Source organism: Anneissia japonica, unplaced genomic scaffold (genome assembly GCF_011630105.1).
Source record: "Anneissia japonica isolate Jap-2015-1 unplaced genomic scaffold, ASM1163010v1 scaffold6788_len1366326_cov149, whole genome shotgun sequence".
Classification (NCBI taxonomy): domain Eukaryota; kingdom Metazoa; phylum Echinodermata; class Crinoidea; order Comatulida; family Comatulidae; genus Anneissia; species Anneissia japonica.
Genome location: NW_022692324.1, coordinates 485352 through 507878, shown reverse-complemented (window position 1 = coordinate 507878; position 22527 = coordinate 485352). Strand labels below are relative to the sequence as shown.

General features: G+C 35.3%; 1 protein-coding gene across 1 annotated transcript in view; it reads left to right on the top strand.

Annotated features, from left to right (window-relative positions):
- LOC117100219 (L-asparaginase 1-like) overlaps nt 1–22527 on the top strand; it is an 80806-nt gene that overhangs the window by 18103 nt on the left and 40176 nt on the right. Inside the window, exons 3-7 of the mRNA XM_033239814.1 lie at nt 702–1029; nt 1800–1926; nt 2438–2550; nt 17812–17997; nt 18270–18497. Coding sequence (XP_033095705.1) covers nt 702–1029; nt 1800–1926; nt 2438–2550; nt 17812–17997; nt 18270–18497 — 982 coding nt within the window. The remainder of the gene's footprint in view (nt 1–701; nt 1030–1799; nt 1927–2437; nt 2551–17811; nt 17998–18269; nt 18498–22527) is intronic.

Genomic DNA, 22527 nt, shown 5'->3' with positions numbered 1-22527 from the left:
ATAAACAGAAAATTCAAGATTAAATACATTTAAATACATTTACCTGACTGCGTGCGTGTTTGATGCTTACAACTGTGAGTTTCTGTTACATAATCAACATTGGTTGTGACAATGAACGGGCAAGACCGCACGCGCCTCCAAAGCTTTCGGTGAATTGAATTTCAAACGAGATAACGAAAGCTCTCTAATGACTGAAGTTACTGTATGATTGTTTTATATTTTTAATAAAACTAATTTATTCTAATTTTAAATATATTTTCCCTGAATTTGTGATTACGAACCGTACTCATGCTTAGACTAAATGCGTGACAAATTTAAGGTCACGCATGTGTTTCTGCCAAATGCTTGTTACGTCCTATGCGTGTTTCATCCAAAATCACTTTAAAATGCGGGACCGTCCCGCACGATGCGAGACGGTTGGTAACTATGAGGTTAGCATGTCTTTTGTAAGCCAGGACCCGATAGTGTTTTGTTACGTTTCTTCACAGTTGGGGGGGGGGTTCTTCCGAACAGCTTGACCCCCTCCCCTACCATGGATCCGCCACTGCAGAAGCTTTTTCGCACTGGGGCAGTGTCGATAGAAAACAGCAGCTCTTTTCGCACCGCGACAGTACCGAGAGCCTCAGCCGAACAATGAATGTATATATGTATGTTATGAATGAATTTGATTACTTAAATCATCATATTTTAACAACTTGCAGGTTGAGTCATGATCATACCACACGCGTACTATACTTTATTTGTGAGTATTCGCCACTCATAGACTCAAGTAATATTACGGTCCAGGATTGGCAAAAACTTGCCGGTGACATAGAAGACAACTACAAAGATTACAATGGATTTGTGATTGTACACGGTACCGACACCATGGCATACACGGCCTCTGCGCTTTCATTCATGTTTGAAAACCTCGGAAAACCTGTCATCTTAACCGGGTCTCAGATACCATTGGAAGAAACCCTTAGTGATGGTACCGGAAACTTACTTGGTGCTGTGTATCTTGCCGGAAATTATCCCACAATTTCAGAGGTTAGAGAAATGATGATGATGATGATGATGATGATGATGATGATGACGATGATGATGATGACGATGATGATGATGACGATGATGATGATGACGATGATGATGATGACGATGATGATGATGACGACGATGATGACGACGATGATGACGACGATGATGACGACGACGATGACGACGACGATGACGACGACGATGACGACGACGATGACGACGACGATGATGATGACGACGACGATGATGACGACGACGAAGACGATGATTATTATTATTATTATTATTATTATTATTATTATTATTATTATTAATAATAATAATAATAATACAGTATCAAAGTGACAAATCCACTTGCTTACTTGATAAATGATGAAAATAATATCAGAAACATACATTGTTCCAGATATTCAATAAAATTATATAGGCGTATAATATACCTGCACATTTCATATTTCTTAAAATGTTTGAAAACATACTTTTAACAAACATCAATACACATTTTAAGTACATTCGTTTATTCAGCAAAATATATTCATATCAAAAAAATTCCTTACATTACAATGAGTTATTGATACGTCATTAAACAACGTTACGCACTACCTGATCAAAGAACCTTCGTTTGCAAAATACATAACATTAAATTAGAGCTGTCACTGAATTAACATAAATATGGAAATATGTATCCACTACTGTATTTATTTTGGATAATCCGGTCAAACAATGTTATTATGATATTCGTATGATATAAAGACATTGTTCATCATTGTTGATATTTTTAGGTAACATTATATTTTGATTACAAGCTGTTTCGGGGGAATCGTGTCACAAAGCTTGTTAACAACGAACTGAATGCCTTTGGATCACCTAATCTTGACCCGCTTGTCAGAATGGAAATCGACGTGGTAGGTACGTACGTACAGGCATAATTTCGTTAATAATAGAGGATACACATAAATCTCGCGTCAAATTCACAATGTAATAGAAAAGGCTGAAAACCGTAACTAGTGGTGACCAGGAGCGTATAGATTCAGGTGGGATAATTTAATAATTATTATCGTTTTTATTTGTTTATTCGGTACTGACATGTACTTCTTCAGTTATTTCAATGTGGTAAGCAGTGACGTAACAACAATAAGCCCTCAGTACCAGCTAAAACTAGGGGCTATATCTTGAGGGGCCCCGGGATAATCATCAGCATTTTCCAACTTTTCCCCGAATCAGCCGAGAAAATGTAAAACATCAAATTACGTTCTTGAACAGACAATTGACGAGTCATGCATGGCACTGGATCTACGTAGACCCAGTCCCACTGGTAGTATGGCCCACAAAAGTATTATCCAGGGCCCCAGAATTATTTGTTACATCAGTTTTCTTAATTGACGTATAATATGTTGTCACGCTATATTTTTCTTTTCAGTGGACTGGGATAGTATATTGCAGCCGAAGTCTATCGAGAAATTTAAAGTTTTCACAAATCTCAACTGTAATGTTGGTTTACTGCGGCTCTTCCCTTCTATTACTGTGGAAACTGTAAGTATTGCAAGCAAATTCTCAGTTTGGCAATCGCTATTGTTACATTAGTCTTAAACGAATAATTAATTCTTTTTGGATGTTGCGGTACTGTCCAACAAAATCCAACTAGTATTAGGAAATCATTTTAGACTGGTGTAACAGCCACTGTATGTTAATGAAAATAACATTCAAGATCAATCATTTTCTATAGTTAACATGGTGTAATAAATAGTATGTATTTGCACTATCACGCTCATAATGAGTCTAACATCCCAAAATATATTTAAATTTAGTATTTGCATTACGGAATTTTTATACAGTTCATAGTTGCCAGTTTGTACTAAATCAGTGTGTAAGGCATATATTATTTCGTCAATGCGAATGTAATTTAGAGCCGGACAATTAAAAATAAAATGGTGGATATCCTCAACAGAATTAAGTTTGCATAATTTACATTTCTTGTTATTATCCGGATTCCATTTTGAAGTTCTATTGTTTAATGGTAAGGTTAGACCTGAGTTTGAATTTTAATGCAATAAATGGCATTTTCTCTTTTGTTACTGAGCCGATTTAAACCAAATTTTCACTAATGTTCAGATTGCAACAACAACAACAACAACAACAACAACAACAACAACAACAACAACAACAACAACAACAACAACAACATATTAATAATATTAATATTATTAAATAATAATAATAATAATAATAATAAATACTAATCAGTAATAATAATAAATAATAATAATAATAATAAATAATAATAATAATAATAATAAATAATAAATATTAATAATAATAATATTAATTTTAATATTATTAATATTAATAATATTAATATTAATATTAATATTAATATTAATATTAATATTAATATTAATATTAATATTAATAATATTAATAATAATAATAATATTAATTATTATTCCCCAGAAAGTGTATATTTTTTGTAGTTAGGCCTACCTAGGTATGCAAAACCCAGACCTAACTAAAAAATAAAAATTGCCACAGTATGTAACTCAAATTAAAATGACACTTTTTCACTCGTGCAGCTCAATCAAATATTATGTCATTTTAAACGACCCATTAGTATTAGCATGGTAACATCAATGTATTTTTTAAAAATCAGACAGCGACGTTCTCTCAGATCAGAAGATGTTGATGACCTTTTGACCTGAATTCTGCAATATGAGATTTTCGGGTCGATTCAGTCGAGACGGCCCGAGTGGAGATGTAAATGTTTCGTACGAAAAAAAAAATCGCGAGCGGAACGTTGTTGTTGTTTTTCGATCATGGCTGTTGACCGGGTTTTTTTTTTTAAATAAAGAAAAAAAACAAAGTTTAAATGCGATTGTGTTCCTTTATGACAGTGAGCAGTACTAAAATATTGGAAAGCGTCAGTCCAAATGGAAGCAGAGCGAGGTTAAACTGTATGTTAATCCTGAAAACTCTCACTGTTCCTCCGAACTTAGGCCTAGTAAATGCTAGCCTAAGACTAGGATATGTGAAAATAACGTTACGGTCCAGCAACAAACAGCGTTGAGACAACCTGAATAATTAATATAGCCTGGAGCGCGGTGCTCCTAATGGCATCAGCGAGTCGGCTGTTTCAGCTAATTCTAGAACATTCGAAACACTGCGAGTGAATATTTATAACACTTTGGATGTAAAGGCCTATGATGAGCGTCGTACGATTATGCTAGTATATTGAACATTAAATAAACAACGACGAATAAAGAATAAAAAGTGTAGTGAACTTTACATGATAATTCCAATTCTGTAAACATTGTGTTTTGTTGTGATATTAAACATTAGCAATGGCGGAGGAAATAAATAAATTAAAAATAACACGTAGAAACAGAAATGGTGCTCTGACCAGAGCATTATCGGGGATTGCGAACTTGTTGAAAGAAGGTGTTTATGAACAATAGAGGTAGAAAGCAGAATCTTAATGTCTAGACAAATGTATGCAACAATTGAAGAAGCGCATGGGGAGTTGATTAACCTAATAGAAAATGAGGATGATTATTTAAAAGAAGTTAGAATGGATGGAAAATTGTCAAACGGAATATATGTCAGCGATACAGGAATTGAAGAGCCGAATAAAATTTAAAGAGAAGGAGAATAATGAAACTGACAATGGAAACACCAGTATCAATAATGACACAGTGAACCCAAGTAATGGTAGCAACAATGAAAACACCAGTAAAAACAGTGACACCATGAACCTAAGTAATGGCAGTAGCAATGAAAACACCAGTATTAACAGTGATGCCTTGAGCCCAAGTAATGGCAGTAGCAATGGAAACACCAGTACTACTAATAGTGATAAAAGGACTAAAGATAATGTAGTGAGTAATGACATAGCCCTAAGACTGGCTTTGGAATTACCTAAGGCTGAGGTTAGTGACTTCAATGGGGAACCAGGTAATTATTGGGCATTTATGTCCAATTTCGAAACAAATATCGCAGCTAGGTTAAGTAATGATAGTTCCAAACTACACTACTTGCTGCAGTTATGTAAAGGAAAGGCTAGGACATGTATTGAAAGTACTGTGTTGTTGGGTCCTGAAGGTTACCATCAGGCATTATAAATCCTGAGAAAACAATTTGGCCAACCCCATTTGGTACTGAATGCTTTAATAGGTAATCTTTTAAATAGGAAACCTTTAAATGGAGGAGATCATAAAGGGTTATGGTTGCTGGTGGGAGACATGAAAAAGTGTCGCATAACTAAAATGGGTTATACAAATGACTTAAATAGCACGTCAAACTTACTCAAAGTTCAGGGGTTATTACCAAAATTCCTACAGGCTAAGTGGGCCAATGTTGCCCATGAGATACTTCAGAAACGAGAACCCATCTTCCAAGATAAGAAGGTCAGGCAGAAGTTAATAGCACTATGTTTGGAAATCAGTTGAGGTTAAAAATAAAAAGTCTTTCATAGCTGTACGAAGCCAGAGAGAAATTATGATAAATGTGTGTGTTGTAAGGTATCCATATGTTGTGGGAATGCCATGAGTTCAAAGATAAACATGTAGATGATCGATGGAATCTAGCCAGCAAAGAAAAATTGTTTAGGTAATCACATGTCTAAGACTTGTACACGAATAATGTCATGCGGTATTAATGGTTGTCAAAGCGACCATAATAGATTGTTACATAGGACAAGAAATAATGATAAACTTGTAGGAAATTCTAAGGTTCCCATAGAAGGGGAGGGAACAAGTACCAGGGGTCAGGCAAATAGGCCTATCACGATGTTAAATCAGTCATTCATTCAGTTGCCTTACGTACTATACCTATAATAGTAAGCAAAGGTTGTAAACATATGCAGGTAAATGCTTTGTTAGATGATGGTAGTACGCAAACGTACATAAATACAGACCTGTATGGGGAGTTAGGGCTCCATGGGCAAAGTGAAGAAATAGTTGTTAGTTTGTTGAATGGTAAAGAAGAAAGGTTTATTACAAGGCCAGTTACATTTAGCGTATCATCAGTAGACAATAGATCGAGAAAATACACACTGGATGCACTGATTGCAAATTATGTAACAGGTAAATTAGAACACCCAGAGTGGAACAGAATAAGCAAAGATTTGGATAATTTGAAAGGCATAGAATTCCCAGTAGTTAATACTAAAAGGTAAGTCGTGGTTATATTGATAGGTGTTGACCATCCTCAGCTACACACTGCCTTAGAAGAAAGACACGGAAAGCCAGGAGAACCAATAGCCAGACGTACACCCCTTGGCTGGACTCAAAAACATATAAAAGCAATGTATTGAGTTTACAAGAGACAGAGGAGGTTATGCGCACGTTTTGGGAAGTAGAGAATGAAGGTTTAATTAAAAGTGGGGTTAAATTGTATACTAAAGAGGAAGAGCTGGCAGTTAAGGTGGTTACAGAGTCGATGTGTAGTAATGGAGAAAGGTACCAAGTCAAGGTTCCATGGAAAGAAGATGAGAAAAAAGAAATGCCTAAAACCAACTACGAAATGGCGGAGAAGAGACTCACAAATTTAGAGAAATGAAAAAAGATACAATCTTGGGAGCTGCATACCAAGAGGTCGTGGATAGTTATCGGGAAAATGAGTATATAAGAAAGGTGAATCCAGAAGAAAAACATAATCTTGAGCAGCAATGGTTCCTTCCACACTTTCCTGTAGTTAAGCTAGATAGAGAAAAAAACCAAAGTCAGGGTAGTGTATGATGCTTCTGCTCCGTATCGTGGAGTGTCTCTAAATGATGTCCAAAATTACAAAATAATCTGTTCGATGTGTTCGAAGAAATTCAGTAGCTGTGGTCTGTGACATATCTGAGATGTATCTACAAATAGAGTTGGCTAATGAAGATAAGCAAATGTTTAGGTTTTTATGGCGAGATTTAGATGCGAGTAAAGAGCCAGAGTTATATGAATTTAACAGATTAGTATTTGTAGTTAATGAGTTTATTTCCCAGAAGGTTGCACAAGAAAATGCTAAGTTACTTGAACGTTGGTATCCTCTAGCAGCAGAAACAGTATTAATGAGTACATATATGGATGATAGCATGGACTCGGTGAATGATGTGAAAACAGCGGTTGAGTTGTACAATCAACTAATGGAGTTATGGGGGAAAGCTGGTATGAAGGCGAGAAAATGGTTATCTAATTCTAAGGAGGTTTTGGAGGCGATACATGAACACCAAAGATTCAAAGAACTGAAATTAAATGAAAGTGAATTGCCATCAGTAAAAACTTTAGGATGAATGAGGAAAGCTGAAAGTGATGTATTTGTTTTCAGAGGACCAGGGGGGTCTATAGAAAACATGACAAAGAGAAATATTTTAAGTAAAATTGCGACATTGTTTGATCCGCTTGGTTTTATATCACCAGTGATTATTTCTGCAAAGATACTGCTCCAGGAGCTCTGGACACTGGGAGTATCTTGGGATGAACTTGTACCACAAACTGTAGCAAACGGTGTAGCGGACTGGTTGAGTGGTTTACAAGATCTACAGAAATTAGAAGTTCAAAACAAAGATCAACAAATTCACACTTTCGTTGATGCTTCAAACGATGCGTATGCAGCAGTTGTATATTTAAGAAGCTATGATGGTGAACAGAAGACAGTGCGATTGATAGCATCAAAAACCAGAGTAGCGCCACTAAAATCCGTAAGCATCCCCAGATTAGAATTAATGGCAGCTATGTTAGGGTTACAATTTACTATATCGATTGTAACCGTATTGAATTACGATATAAAGGAGGTCACATTTTGGAGTGACAGTATGGATGTACTCTGGTGGGCACGAGGTCGTAGTAGATCTTTCAAGCCCTTTGTGGCAAATAGGATAGGCGAGATTTAACAGAGGACCAACCCAAACCAGTGGCGTCACGTACCAACAAAGTCCAATCCCGCCGACGTTGCCTCAAGAGGTACTACAGTTGAGAGTTTGAAAGTTAAAATGTGGTGGAATGGACCAGAATTCTTAATGGAGTCTGAAGAACGTTGGCCAGTAAACAAAATAGAGCAAGGTGGAAACGTTACCGAACAAAGAAAATGTGTGCGTCCCTTCTTAAACCAAGTTGAGCCATTAAACATAGATGATAATTGGAGACTGGATCCAAAACGGTATTCAAGTTGGTCCAGACTGATTAGAATAGCAGCTTATGTTCATAGGTTCATAACAAATTGTCGATCCAACAAATATGACAGGGTCTATGGGCGGTTGGAGCATGAAGAGATCCAGTATGTGGAACTGAGCATAATACGAAAGGCGCAATATGAATCATTGCCAAATGACATAAGGAACTTAAAGGAAAATTGTGTTGTTGGATCTTACAGTGTATTGAGTACATTAACACCTACAGTAGACGAAGACGGAGTATTGCGCATGACAGGACGTTTAAGTTTCGTTGAAGCCTTGCCACATGACGTTAGATACCCAATCATATTTCCTAGAAAGCATCCAGTCACTAAACTTATTGTAAAGAAGTATCATGACTTGGGTAAACATGTAGCTGGAACAAATCATATATTATCACTGTTATCGGAAAGATATTTGATAATTCATAACAGAGAAGAAATCCGAGATTGTGAAAGGAACTGCATGGGATGTAAGCGACGAACGGCAAAAATAGGCGAATAAATCATGGCTCCACTTCCTGAAATTAGGACTAAGATGGATAGTTTAAAGGCGTTTACCCGAGTGGCAGTGGATTATGCAGGACTATTTCTGACAATTCAAGGCAGAGGCAAGGTCAGAACAAAGAGATATTTGTGTCTATTCACTTGTTTGCTCACCATAGCTGTCCATTTGGAGATAGCTTACGGATTGGACACTGATACATTCCTAAACGCATCTTATCGTTTTGTGAGTCGGAGAGGCCAGCCAAAACATATTTTATTTGACAATGGGACAAATTTTGTCAAATAAAAGAATTAATTAAGTTGTTAGACCACAAGAAAGCAACAGTGGAAAAAAATATTAAGTGGAGGTTTTTTATTTTCAAGTCTTTAAATATATAGACTGATGTAACTATATTTACTCTTTTTTTAAAACTCATTTAAAGTATCTTTTATATGTATATATATCTTGTATATATATACAACTACATTTATTCATATATATATATTATATATATGATATATATGTATATGTATATAAGTATATATATATATATATATAACATATATATATAACAGATCATTCAATTAATAATAATACTTTTAATCTGTAACATATATCTCTCAAATAACATTACTCAATTAATCTGAAAAATTGCTACAAAATCTTCATGATTTTGTCCACTACTATATCTCCATAGCAATAACTAATAACTACCAGTATAATTAATATTATAGTATAGTATCATTATTTGAATTATAATGAAGACGAATGTTCTCGTGATACTATACGTTCTTATTGCAATCGCTGTGTTCCCACGTGAACGCAACTGATTCATTGTGTTAAGTATCCGCTTTCAACAACAGCTTCCCATTCTTGATGAGTTTATAGGTCGCTTTGGTTTACCATACGCTTCATCATTAGCTTAAAAAGTTCCATACAACAATAACCAGTAGCTCCCAAATGAAAAGTTGCGACTATTCTAAAGAAACCTGTAACTTATATCATAAACTTATCTATCAGTAAAAATGAAGTCCCCAATGATATGAAAATTGCGAAGGTTTTACCCTGTCTCTTATACACATCTAGATGTGTATAAGAGACAGGTATACATACATCAGTAATACACGTTAATGTTCCACCTATATATTAACTTCTAATAGTTTTCAGATTATAATCCAAGTATCCATGCATTAACATTTAATGGTATTCATTATAATCAATTTCTAATTATCCATAGGCATTACATTACTTTCACTTATAACAATTATTCAAATACTCACAATGTCCACTACCGTACTGTAGGTTAACATAGACGAGCTCCAGCACGTTCAGCTGCGAGCCTTGTCGGAGTTTCTATCCTAACTCGCCCCATTCCGTCGGTTTATAACTGAACAAAAACCACTTTATCACGGTTCTACCAACTGTGTAAATTTACAAAGGCCTAGGCTTGTACAGTTTCGTGCGTCCAATGCACACTGCGCCCCATCATAAGCTTAATATAATACTGCTGTCTCATGAACCTCATAGAATTGGCTGTGGGTTGACTCAATCGTATGGTGCTAAATTTGAGAGTGATTCGAATTCTCGCCCTAGTCATTTTCTATGACCGGCTGGCAACGGATTTACGCATATGCACATTTAGCAACAATGCAACAATTTTTGTCATGGACTAAGAGCTATTATTCACTAAGTGGAGTAGCATACTATTTAAATATTAAGGCAATACGCATCTGGTAGGGTAAAATATAAAGTTCTAATGTGACAATTAACTCCCTCCTTTAGACATACTAGAGCATTAGAATTTATGAAAAGAAATAAAATAAATAAATAAAAACACGAATCAATAAACCAGAATAAATAACAAACGATCGTTCAACTTCTACTATGTACACACTTCCACAATTGAATTGTGATCCGAGGTGGGTCTAAGGGCGGTAGAGGGCAACTCTTCCAGTTCTGTCCCTTCACCACAGTCGACACTATCACCTAACATCCACATACGCTAACCATTGATAAGGAGCCAACTTGCATTACTTCATTGCTCCTACTTAAATAATCAATACCTACATTATCAGTTCATTTAATTACTTTAATTCGGAATCGATACGGCTGCAACGCGAGAGCACACATCATTATCCTCCCATTCGCAACTTTGGACTTACGGATACAGTTTTAGAGGTTGATTATCGGTTTCAATACAGAATTCCTTACCGTATAAGTATGGTTCAAACTTTTAAACAGCCCATACTACCGCTAAGCACTCTCGTTCCATTACTGAATATTTTAGTTGACATTTATTCAACTTTTTACTTGCATAAGCTATTGGGAACTTTTCTCTTGCAATTTCCTGTAGAAGTTTAGTAGTTGTAAACGTAACAATAGTAAACAACAAACTAATAACATATAAAACTGTACAATTTATTTCCCAGTGAAAAACGTATGGTAGATAAAAAACACTTGAAGTGTAGATCGGCAAACAATAAAGAATATACAAGTTGAAACAATAAAGAAGTATTGTTTATCACAACGTGTAATTCAACTGAGTACCAAAGGTTCAGATAGTTGTGATATATATGGCATCACCAATCACTCCCTATGACCAATAGGAATTGAGAATTACAGTGGCCTTGTTTTATGCCAGGAGAGTGACCACATTCCAAAAAAATGCAGACTGCTTAAATCAATATTTATTGTCTTTAAGAGGGTCTTAGGTAGCTGTCTAAACGACCTTACCATGTGAAGATATGAGGTCGTTGGACTACAAAGATGGTTAAATAATTAAAGTTAAGTGAAAATTCTCTAAAAAGACACACACCATGTTTGATAATAGTGGTATGAAACTGCTACAGAAGTACTGCACCTACACCTGTATCAGATGCATCAGTTCGTAACGTGAATTCCTTATTGAGGTCGGGGAGTTGAAGTACAGGGAATCTTGACAACATACCTTTCAACGTCCGAAAAGATTGATCCTGAGCTTCACCTCACCGAATTAAATTTGGTTCTCCCTTCTTTGTACAATTTTTTAATGGCGCAGCTATATCTGCAAACTGGGGTATACACTTTCTGTAATATCCTGCTAACCCAAGAAAAGATCTTACCTGTGTTTTCGTGGTTGGTCTCTCTGCTTGCTCAATAGCTTTTAGTTTATCAGGTTTTGGTCGGACTAAACCTTGTCCAACTAAATGTCCTAAAAATTCAACTTCTTCATAGCCAATGAACATTTAGTAGGTCTAGCTGTCTATCCAACACTATCTTAATCTTCTGTAGATGATCTTCCCATGTTTTAGTATGGATAAGTATGTCATCTATGTAATTGTGTACGTTAGATATACCTTTTAAAAGTTTCCGCATTACTCGGCTAAATGTGGCACCTGAATTTACTAGTGGTATTTGTAGTGGTTTCTTAACCACTACAAATGGACGTGCATAAGGACTATTACTATGAGATATTATTCCCATTCTAAGCATACTCTGGACTTCTTTGCGAATGTCTTCCCTAAGTGCATGGGGTATTGGTTAAGGTTTACTTTTAATTGTCTTAGTGTCCGTTAATTTAATTACATGTTTTCCTAGCGTTGTCTTACCTGGAATATCTGTAAGAATATCCTTGTACTGTAATAATATTTGCTTTACCTGATGTGTTTTTGTTTTGTTAAGCCGTGGGTCAATTTAGCGCTTAGAGACTTTTTGTATTTTGCGCTCTATAAATTAATAACCATTAATCATTTAACGTCAGAACTGTGTTCCTTCTGAACCACAGGAGGAAGATGTATATGTTGGTCGGTATGGAAAGATTTACGTTCATATTTACCTACTTCTTCGTGTGGTTCATCTTCAAGAACAGATGTACATACGATCTCATAAACACCACGTATGTTTGGGTCCATCACTGAGGCTACGGTTTCCCTTCTGTGATATTTCTTCAGTAAGTTTGCATGGAAAGTTTTGGTCATATGGCCAAAATCTATCTTGTAATTTATTGAACTTACCTCCTCTTGGATAGGAAACGGTCCTTTCTAATGCATCAATAACTTATTGTTATCCGTTGGTAAATGAAGGAGGACGCCATCTCCTACTTTCATATCTCTAGTTCGTGCCTTCTTGTTGTAATACATCTTATATTTCTGCTTAAATTTTCTAAGTTCTTCTCGTGCTAATTGGCAAGTCTGTTCTAAACGTTCCTAAACATATTGATAAACGTTCTTAGCTCCACTTACCTCTGCTTCACCAGTCCATAATTCTTTAAGAATTTTCATGGGTCCACGCACTGTGCGCCCATACAACAGTTCAAACGGTGAAAAAACCTGTACTGGCTTGAGGAGTTTCCCTATATGCAAATAGGAGTGGATCGATATATCTGTCCCAATCTCTAGGTTTTTCTTCGCACATTTTCTTCAGCATAGCTTTCAATGTACCATTAAACTTTTCACAAAGACCATTACACATGGCATGATATGGAGTTGTAGTCATGCTGCGAATTGAAAGCAACCTACTTACCTCTTTATTATGCCTGAAACGAATTGAGATCCTTTTGATCCGTTAAGACTTCCTTTGGATAACCTAACCTGGAATACATGGATAGTAGTTCTTCTGCAATGGCTTCAGTTCCTATCGTAGTCATAGGCGCTGCTTTTGGATATCTTGTAGCATAATCTGCAAGCACTAAGATATATCGATGACCTCTATCTGTTGTTGTCTTAATGGGTCCAACTAAATCTACCGCTACCCTTTGAAATGGTTCGTCAATTTTAGGAAAATTTCCTAATGGGACTTTCGTTTTCCTACCTTTAGGTATGGTCCTTTGACATATGTCGCACGATTGACAATACCTGGTCACATCGGCTAGCATTCCTGGCCATGTAAAGTTACTCATTACCTCGTCACTAGTTTTCTTAGATCCCTGATTACCACCTAGAATAGATTCATGAGCTATTCTTAAAACATGTTCTCTGTAAATGTTTAAATGTTTAAATGTGTTCCCAAATTATATCTTGGGAGAGTTAAATTCTCTATTATAGATAATACCATTGAATTTGACATACCTGTGGGTACTTCCGTTATTACTTACTTTCTGTTCTCCGCTTTCGGCCAATTGTCTGACCTTTCTAAGAGTTGGATCTTCACTCTGCTGAAGTCGTAACATATTTGCAGTGACTTCACTGATAGGATAAATTACCTTTAACTGCTTCAATGGTTTATCTTTTGATTTGGTTTGACTTCTTGTCTGTATGGCAGCTTAAATGTTTTGATCGGAATGAAAAGGATTCAATTCATTAGAATTACTTACCTTACAGTTAGTTTCCGATTCATCAACTTGAGTCTTTCCCCAATTCAAGTCTGGATCAGTAGGTTCTCGAACACCTAAAATATTTCCTAGTATTAAGTCATATACCGGATTGTCCATGCATACAGCTGAAACATGACCTAAAAGTATGGAGTGTCTATAAGTATTGAAGCTGTGGGGAAACGTCTTACCGTACCATCGATGAGAATACACGTCTTGAATTCTCCAGTCATCTGGTTTGGTTCTACATGTTTAGTTTTAACAACAACACCGCTGCATCCGCTATCACGAAGTATTTCACCACATGGTTTCCAATTATACCGTGTGTTACTGGCATACCGCTTTCATTATGTTTGCATGCGGCTGTAACTTAATTAAGAACAGTTAGTTTGTGACCACAATCTAATGTGAAAAACCCTTTCTTACTTGCCTGATACAAATGTGGATCCGATTTTACCATCATAAATGCTCCTGTGTCGGAACGTTCTTTAGGTGGTACCTTTACACATTCCTCTGGTCTCGTATCAGTCTGGATACGTTTTATTATCACGTTATTTACCACGTCGGTTAAGAAAGCAAGAGTTTGTTTCTATGTACAATCACGAGCGTAATGTCCTTGCTTATTACAAACATAGCATATTACAGATGTACGTTTACTCTCCCTACCTTGACTTTGTGTCTTACCTCTGTGGTATTGGTGTGAGGACTTGTTATCATAACGACTGTGATCTCTTGGAGGATTATAAGTTTTGTTAGGTTTACTTTCCTTACCTTTTAGCTGGCCGGGATACCAACATTTATGTGCTTCAATATACTGGTCAGCCAGTTTAGCCATTTCTTGAATACTCTTAGGTTCCCTTTCTTTTAGAAATGTAGAATGTTCAGTACTACAAGAATTTAAAAAAATTGTTCTCTTAGTATTGATTCCTGTAATTTTTTAAAATCAACTTTTTCCATGTCCATCCATCATTAAAAGTAATTATTAAGTTTAGTTACAAATTTAGAACCTGTATCATCTTGCGAAGGTTTAACTTCACGAAATTTCTTACGAAATCCATCAGCGGTAAGATGATAAGCACACGTAACACTGCCTTTTTTTACCTTAGCATAATCCATAGCATCTTCAGTGGAGAGTGTGGAATATTCAAATAATGCATTACCTTGTAATAAAGCTGCAGGATTAGTAGCCCAATCAGTTGCTTTATCCCAACCCTGCATTTGAGCAAATCGTTCAAATCTATTAAGATAAGCATCTACATCATCTTTATCCTGATTAAAAGGAGGTAATTTCGGAGCTTTACCCTTATGTGTGGGAGCATTTCCCCCATTCCCTGGTTGTACTTGGACTTGCGCTTGGGCTTGTGCCTGTACTGATCTAAGTTCTTCGATTTTTAATTGCATTTCTAATTGTTTTTCTAAACTTTTTTCTTTCTGCTTCTCTAAACTGTGCATCAATTTCTTTCTGTTTAGTATCAATTGCTCTTGTGTAGCTCTTTGATCTCTTTCCTCATCCCTTTCTACTTTTAACCTATCTCTTTCAGATTCTATGAAATGTTTAAGTTCTTTTAAACCATGCCTTTCACCAATAACCATATGTTTCTCTAATTCTAAGCGCGTAGCCATATTGACAAAAGTATGGGATAAATTCAACTGCAATTTTACGCAAAGCACAAGCAAGATTTCGAAGACAACACCAGTAATTAAGGCAGTGAATTTATACGTTATGTCAAAACAATGAACAGAATATCAATTACTTGCCCAATAACTGCAATAATTGCACTAGGATCGAGTCGCCGAACTGGATATATATATATACATATATATACATATATATACATATACATACATATACATACATATACATACATATACATACATATACATACATATACATACATATACATACATATACATACATATACATACATATAAGTCAGCATGCTGCTGTCTGGGTAACAACTAGTATATATCTGTGTACATAGCTTAGTCTTTCCTTATTGTTATTCCTGTATGTTCACTAACCGCGAAGGCTACTCAACTAAACCCAAATACTGTACATGCCGATAGGGTGATGTATGCAAATTCAAGCTTCAGCTATGGACATTATTGTGATTGGCTAGATAAGCATATGCACGTCTGCAAAAGCTTAGGAATCGTTCTTTCCGCCAAAATCTATTGCGGACGTAAGATTCCCAATTGTGCTAAGCACAGCAGGGTAAATTTCAGCGGACTGATTTTGGCTTATGTGGACTACATTTGGCAAGTATGAGGCCAAAATCAGTCCGCCGGACCGATTTTTGCCCCGGAAAAAAATTTTCCTGCCTATAGAAAATTCAAAAGTAACCATCTTAACCCTCAATATTTTTGATAAATTAAAAACAAATGTTTAATTATTGGAAGCATGTTTCCCAAGATAAAAAAACCAAACTTTCTTTTAAATGTTTTTTTTTTAATGTTTAAAAATATGAGCGAAGTAATTTTATTAAGAAATTGATTATAAACATTTTTTTTTATTTGAGGCTGCATAATATAGTTTCAACACAAATTTCTCTCGTGAGAAATACCACTCTAATTGGCTTACACTATAGATTGTTAAAGCCAACGTTTAAATTTGAAACACATTTAATTACAATGAATACAACGATGCGGGAACCTTAAGTTGCCTATATTGGAGAGCCGAATATTTACCAAAAAATCAAACCCTGCACACTTTGTAATACACAATATATATGATGACATTTACTCTACAGGGGTGGATCCAGTTGGGGGGAGGGGGTGGGTAACACGTTTTGACACTAATTTTTTTAAATTTCAAAGCATATCAGTGTTATGTGTTACCTATTCTGAAACTGTTGTGCCCCCCACCTTTTGAAAACTTCTGGATCAGCCCCTGTTGTGTGTTAAAATGAAACAAATACGTTAAAAATACTTTTATACCCGCCAGAAAAACTTAACGACGATTACTGATTAAACACAGACTTGATCTGTGATAAATTACAATACAAATATTTATATTTGTTTTAATGCTTTCATGACATTCATTCTGTTAACGAGAATGGTGATGATGATGATGATGATGATGATTTCAATTCTTTCATGACATTGATTCTGCTAACGAGAATGATGATGACGACGGCAACTACGGCACAAAGGCATTCAGTTTTTATTTCAGTTCCACTAGGGCACCAGCAATGACAACTAGAGCACCAGTAGTAAAACTTTACTTAGGCCTATTCACGAAGTACAAATTAATAAATATAATGCTGTTTTTTTATTATGGTCGTCAGATACCTTATTTACAATTAACATAAATTACACAGTACGGTACATAATAAACAAAAGTTAAATAAACGCAGAAATTAAATAATATAGATACAAAACATAATTATTATACAGTACGCAAACGTCAAAAATTTACTTAAATAAAAGGAATTATCTATAGCTTACAAAGGCAAAATATATTATGAAAATGAAGAAAATCCAATCTACAAAAGTAATCTGTAAATTACGAAAAATAAATGTAAATTATAAATAAAACAAAGCAAGAAAACATTAAATTAATTATTTATACAATGTTTTATTATACTTAGTTTTCATTAATTATTAATACAAATGTGGTTCTTGAATATGCTTAAGTTGATAGAAGACTGTACATTGGGGCTTAATCTATTCCATTCGATAGCACTTTGGTATGAAATATTGAAAAAAAAAAAAAGTCCCATGCATTCAGTTTACCTTGATGTCAATCCGAAGGACGGGTACACAGCTAGTATGATACATTGGCATTATGCTTGTTAAAATGTATTTTCCTATTAAAATTCATAATTTATTCGATTGGTATTGACAAATTGATAATAAACTGTTTAACTAATTTTAGGTAAGATCATTCTTGAAAAAACCAATGCAAGGTGTCGTCCTCCAGACCTATGGAGCAGGCAATGGACCTAGTGACCGCGAAGAAATCTTGGCAGTACTTGAAGAAGCTTCTGACAGAGGAGTGCTGATTTTAAATTGTTCGCAGTGTATTAAAGGAGTCGTTTCAGATTCTTATGAAACTGGAAGTGTAAGCCCAAAAACAAAATCATTGTTCTCAGTTCAAATCCTATAAAATATGTAAGGCTTAATTTGCGATTTCTACAGTAATATGCTCAACTATTATCAACATCATCATCATCATCATCATCATCATCATCATCATCATCATCATCATCATCATCATCATCATCATCATCGTCGTCGTCGTCGTCGTCGTCGTCTTTATTATGATGTTATTCATCTACTTAACAGAGATAGAAGAATATTGATTCGTTCTCTTTATTTCCTTTTTCGTCATAGGCGTTAATAAAAGCCGGGGTAATCCCAGGAGCCGATATCAATCCTGAGGCTGGTCTGGCCAAACTCAGCTACGTTCTTAACAAAGAAAAAACAACGAACTGTCAGAAAATTTTGCTTCAACGCAACTTACGCGGTGAGATCCGAGTCAGTAAAGTGAATAATTTTTCACTTAAGGACTCAAAGTTTATTCAGGCGATCGTTGATACTCTTGAAATTGCGAACAGTCAGGTAGGCTAAGTTATTGTTTGATAATTTTACTAATAGACAATTCTTAACATATAGTATTGTCTGATTTGTTGCTATACTCTTTTTACGCTTTTGATTTTGCAAACCTAATGTAAAACAATAAGGGACAAATAATATAACTTTTATACTGCCAAGGCAGAATAAACCTGTGTTAATTCCGGGTTCATTTCCCATTTACAGCGAACGAAAAAGTCCAGGTTGCTCCCGAGTTGCCTCCCATATTACACCGCGGCCGTTACTTGGCAAAACAACGTAAATTGAAATTTTCACTTTTGGAGAAAAATAGAGTTAAAGTTTTCATGTTCGCAACTTGCAATAAATTTGTGTAACCATTTTGAAATTTTTCCGGATTGTACATCGTTCTATAGACATTGTTTTTATATATTATACAATTAAAATTACTACCGTTTGTTTATTGCAAAATTATTGGCAAGATTCACAGATAAGCCTACGTTGTTTTGCTTCAGGAACAATCAGGCTCGGTATTGAGTTAAGTGTGACATGTTTTTGGATTTTACCACGTTTTGGGCAATCACATGCCTTATCTAGATTGTTCATATTTCGCTGTTTAATATTGATTATACATATCAAAATACCAAATCCTATACAATGCCAAACCAGAGCAATAATTATATACATAGGCCCAGGTGTGAAAAAGAAAAGCTTTACGTTAATTTTTTGAACATAAAATGAAAAAGGAAAATGTGTATAACCTTTTTGTTTTCTTTCCACATTTTCATTAATTATTTAATTTACTGGGTGGGTCTCATGCTTGCGCGACCTCAATGTCATAATGAGAGTCTTCCAAATCCTTCAATTTCAATTTTCTTTTTTACTTTTTTGTAACTTGTTGGATTGAATAAATTGATTTGTGATTGTGATTGATCGATATCTAGCGGGCCTCCAGTAGAGAGTTTATCCTTTCTGCTAAATGTCGGTCGCAGTTAAAGTTTATATGTTTGGAACTTGGCAATAAATTGTCGTACCCTTTTAAAATTTTGCAGGATTTATATTTTTAGACAGCCGTTTGTTTATCGCAAAGTTATTAGCAATATTAACAGATACGTTTTTGTTTTTGCTTTGGAAACTTATCAGTCTCAGTATTGCGTTAAGTATGACATATTTTTTAATTTTATCACGTTTTTAGGAAATCACATGTATTATCTAGTTTGTTCATACGTCGCTGTTACTGATTATTCATAATATGAAAACACAATTAACCAATTGATTTTGCCTTCCAAATATCCATCAGCCCAAAACAATTTTTAAATTCTATGTATTAGCTAGCTTGTTCATACGTCACTGTTATTGATTATTCATATGAAAACACAATTAACCTAAAATTGGCACTTAGAGGTTTTATTCTGCCAAAATTGTGTTTCATGGCGGCCACTTTGAATCTTTTATTTATTTTTGTATTTTCACGATGAAGATGTATGTTACTGTATTTTATTAAATTTTTATTGCATTCCTTGAACTGAAAAACATAGGTATTGACACAAACATCATGGGATTGTGGGCACTTAGAGCTTTTAAACTGCCAAAATTTTGTTTTTTGGCGTCTATTTTGAATACTTTATTTATTTTTGCATTTTCACGATGAAAATGTATGTTATTGTATTTTAATAATATTTTATTGGATTCCTTGAACCAAACAACATAGGTATTGACACCAACATCATGGTAATGTGGCACTTACGTTAGAGCCTAATTTTAAACTGCCAAAACTGTGTTTTTTGGCGGTCATTTTGATTTTACAATTTTCGACGGGAACGGTTGGAGTGACGTGGTGGTTCCCACAATTTTTTGGAATCGGCATACTCAGAAACCCCCTAGGACAAAGTTTCATGCTTCTTTCCAGAAGTGAACGACTTGGCCAAAAAACGTCACATATCCGCCCCACTAGTAACTGAGTATGAAGTTGGTAAATATATTAATAATCTTAAAAACCAGCTCATGGTGACATAACCACCTAACTTATTAAAACTGCATCTCCAATCATACTGAAACTCCTAACACATATTATTAATATCTCATATCTACAGGCAATTCTTATTTTTAAAGGGGGGGTGCGGGGATGAGACAAGTGGCCATATATTGCTTATTTAACCTTTCCTGAGTTCGGGAAAAATACTTAAAAAATTCAAAATGCTGAGATGTAAGGATAATTACAGAAACAAAACATGATATGATGAGACAGGAAAATCAGGTGAAAACGAGGCTGATCACTTTTTTCAGTAGCTTGGTAGCATTTTCTAACCAACTCATTAATATTCAAGACAAGTCTGTCAATTAATTTTTGGCGAGCAGCTGATCGAAAAATCGACCCGACGATCGAGCGACTAGCCTAGATACAGTGTGAAGTCGTGAGTTTTTGTGATCGTTTACGTACCAGTTACAGAGAGACGGTTTAGTCAACGTCAATTCAATCATGCAGGAATAATTCAATTGAATTAATAAACGTATATCAGTCCGCTGACTTGACCTGTTTGTTTATAATTAGGCCTACACCTATGCCTAGGATTAGCACAGTCAGTGTCTACCCAGCAGCAGTAGCGCTCTCCTGTCCGGGACACTGCTCCAGTCCCGCAGCAGGTGAGTTCGCACGCAGCCTTATCCAGCTGACGGTGAAGATAGTAGGTTTCTACTACTAGCCTAGCCTAGACTTGTCATGCCATCTTTGTCACATTAATTGTGCTAGTGAATTTTTTTTCATAATAATAGACTTAGGCCCCTAGGCCTACTAATAATAGTATACTATAGGCCTGGTCCTATGAAAAACTGTCTAGGCCTAGGCCTAAATGTCTAAAAAATGCACTGTCTAAATAAAGGTGATGTGCTATAACACTACAGTATATCATCAGAGCCAACACCAATTCCTGTAACAATAAGATTATTATTGATATACTGTAGGCCTAGAAGCTAGACTATACAACAATAACGCCCCATTAAATAATAACATGATGCATATGTTACTCCAAACCTAACTTTCAGCTGTTGTTGAAATGTGGAATTCAAATAAAATATTATACATATATATTTTTGTAGGACAAGGTATGTGATAGGCCGAAACATGACACTCTCCTCACATACTGTAGGTATTTGCCAGTCGCCATGATGAGACAAACACCACAACATTTGCCATGAGTACAACCACCCAACATTGGCATCTACGAAAGAAGGTGGTACAAAGCATACAAGCACCCAGCAAGACGTTAGCAAGAAACACTCTGGTTGTTTGCTGAAACTTGTAATGAAAGCTATACACACAATTTAAGGTGAGCAAAAGAAAATTAAGTGAATATCTCATCACTGTTCAGCCAGAGTACATGAAACAAATATATTGGAGTGGTAAAAAAATATCAGCATGGTGTGTCAGTTTTATTAAGAAACAACAATAATACATTACACACTCGCCGACAGGAAGGCTTCAATCAAGTAATTAAAAAATCTGAAAATACTGTCAATTGATGAATACATACAGTATCTCAGTATAATATGTTATTGATAAAGCAGCAAATGCCAATGTTTGATAACATTTTTGATTTTTAACAAACCTGGTTTTGCATTATTGTAACTACTGTATTTATTCCTCAATAGGAGCAAATGACTGGCTCAGATGGATGTGATGCAAACAATTCCATCTGTGTGGACATGATGAAACGGACATGCCCAATCCATGGTTAGCAGAAGGTGGCGATGCTCAGAGCTCTGCAGCAAGTGATTGAATCCAAAATATTTCCAAAGAATTAAATTAAAATGATTTATCTAGTGATTTTTTTTTCTGAAGATATCCTGAAATGCCACACACTTAAGTTTTTGTTTTTTACACATCTGGTTTATATTGCAGCATCTGGTTTATATTGCATGCCAAATTTATAATAAATAAATAAATACTGTACCAGTATTACTGTACCTGTTTCACTTGCAAAATATCTTTAATATTATTACTGTAAATGGTATTATAATCCCATTCAATAGTAATCCTTTTGAAGCAAATATGTGACCCAGA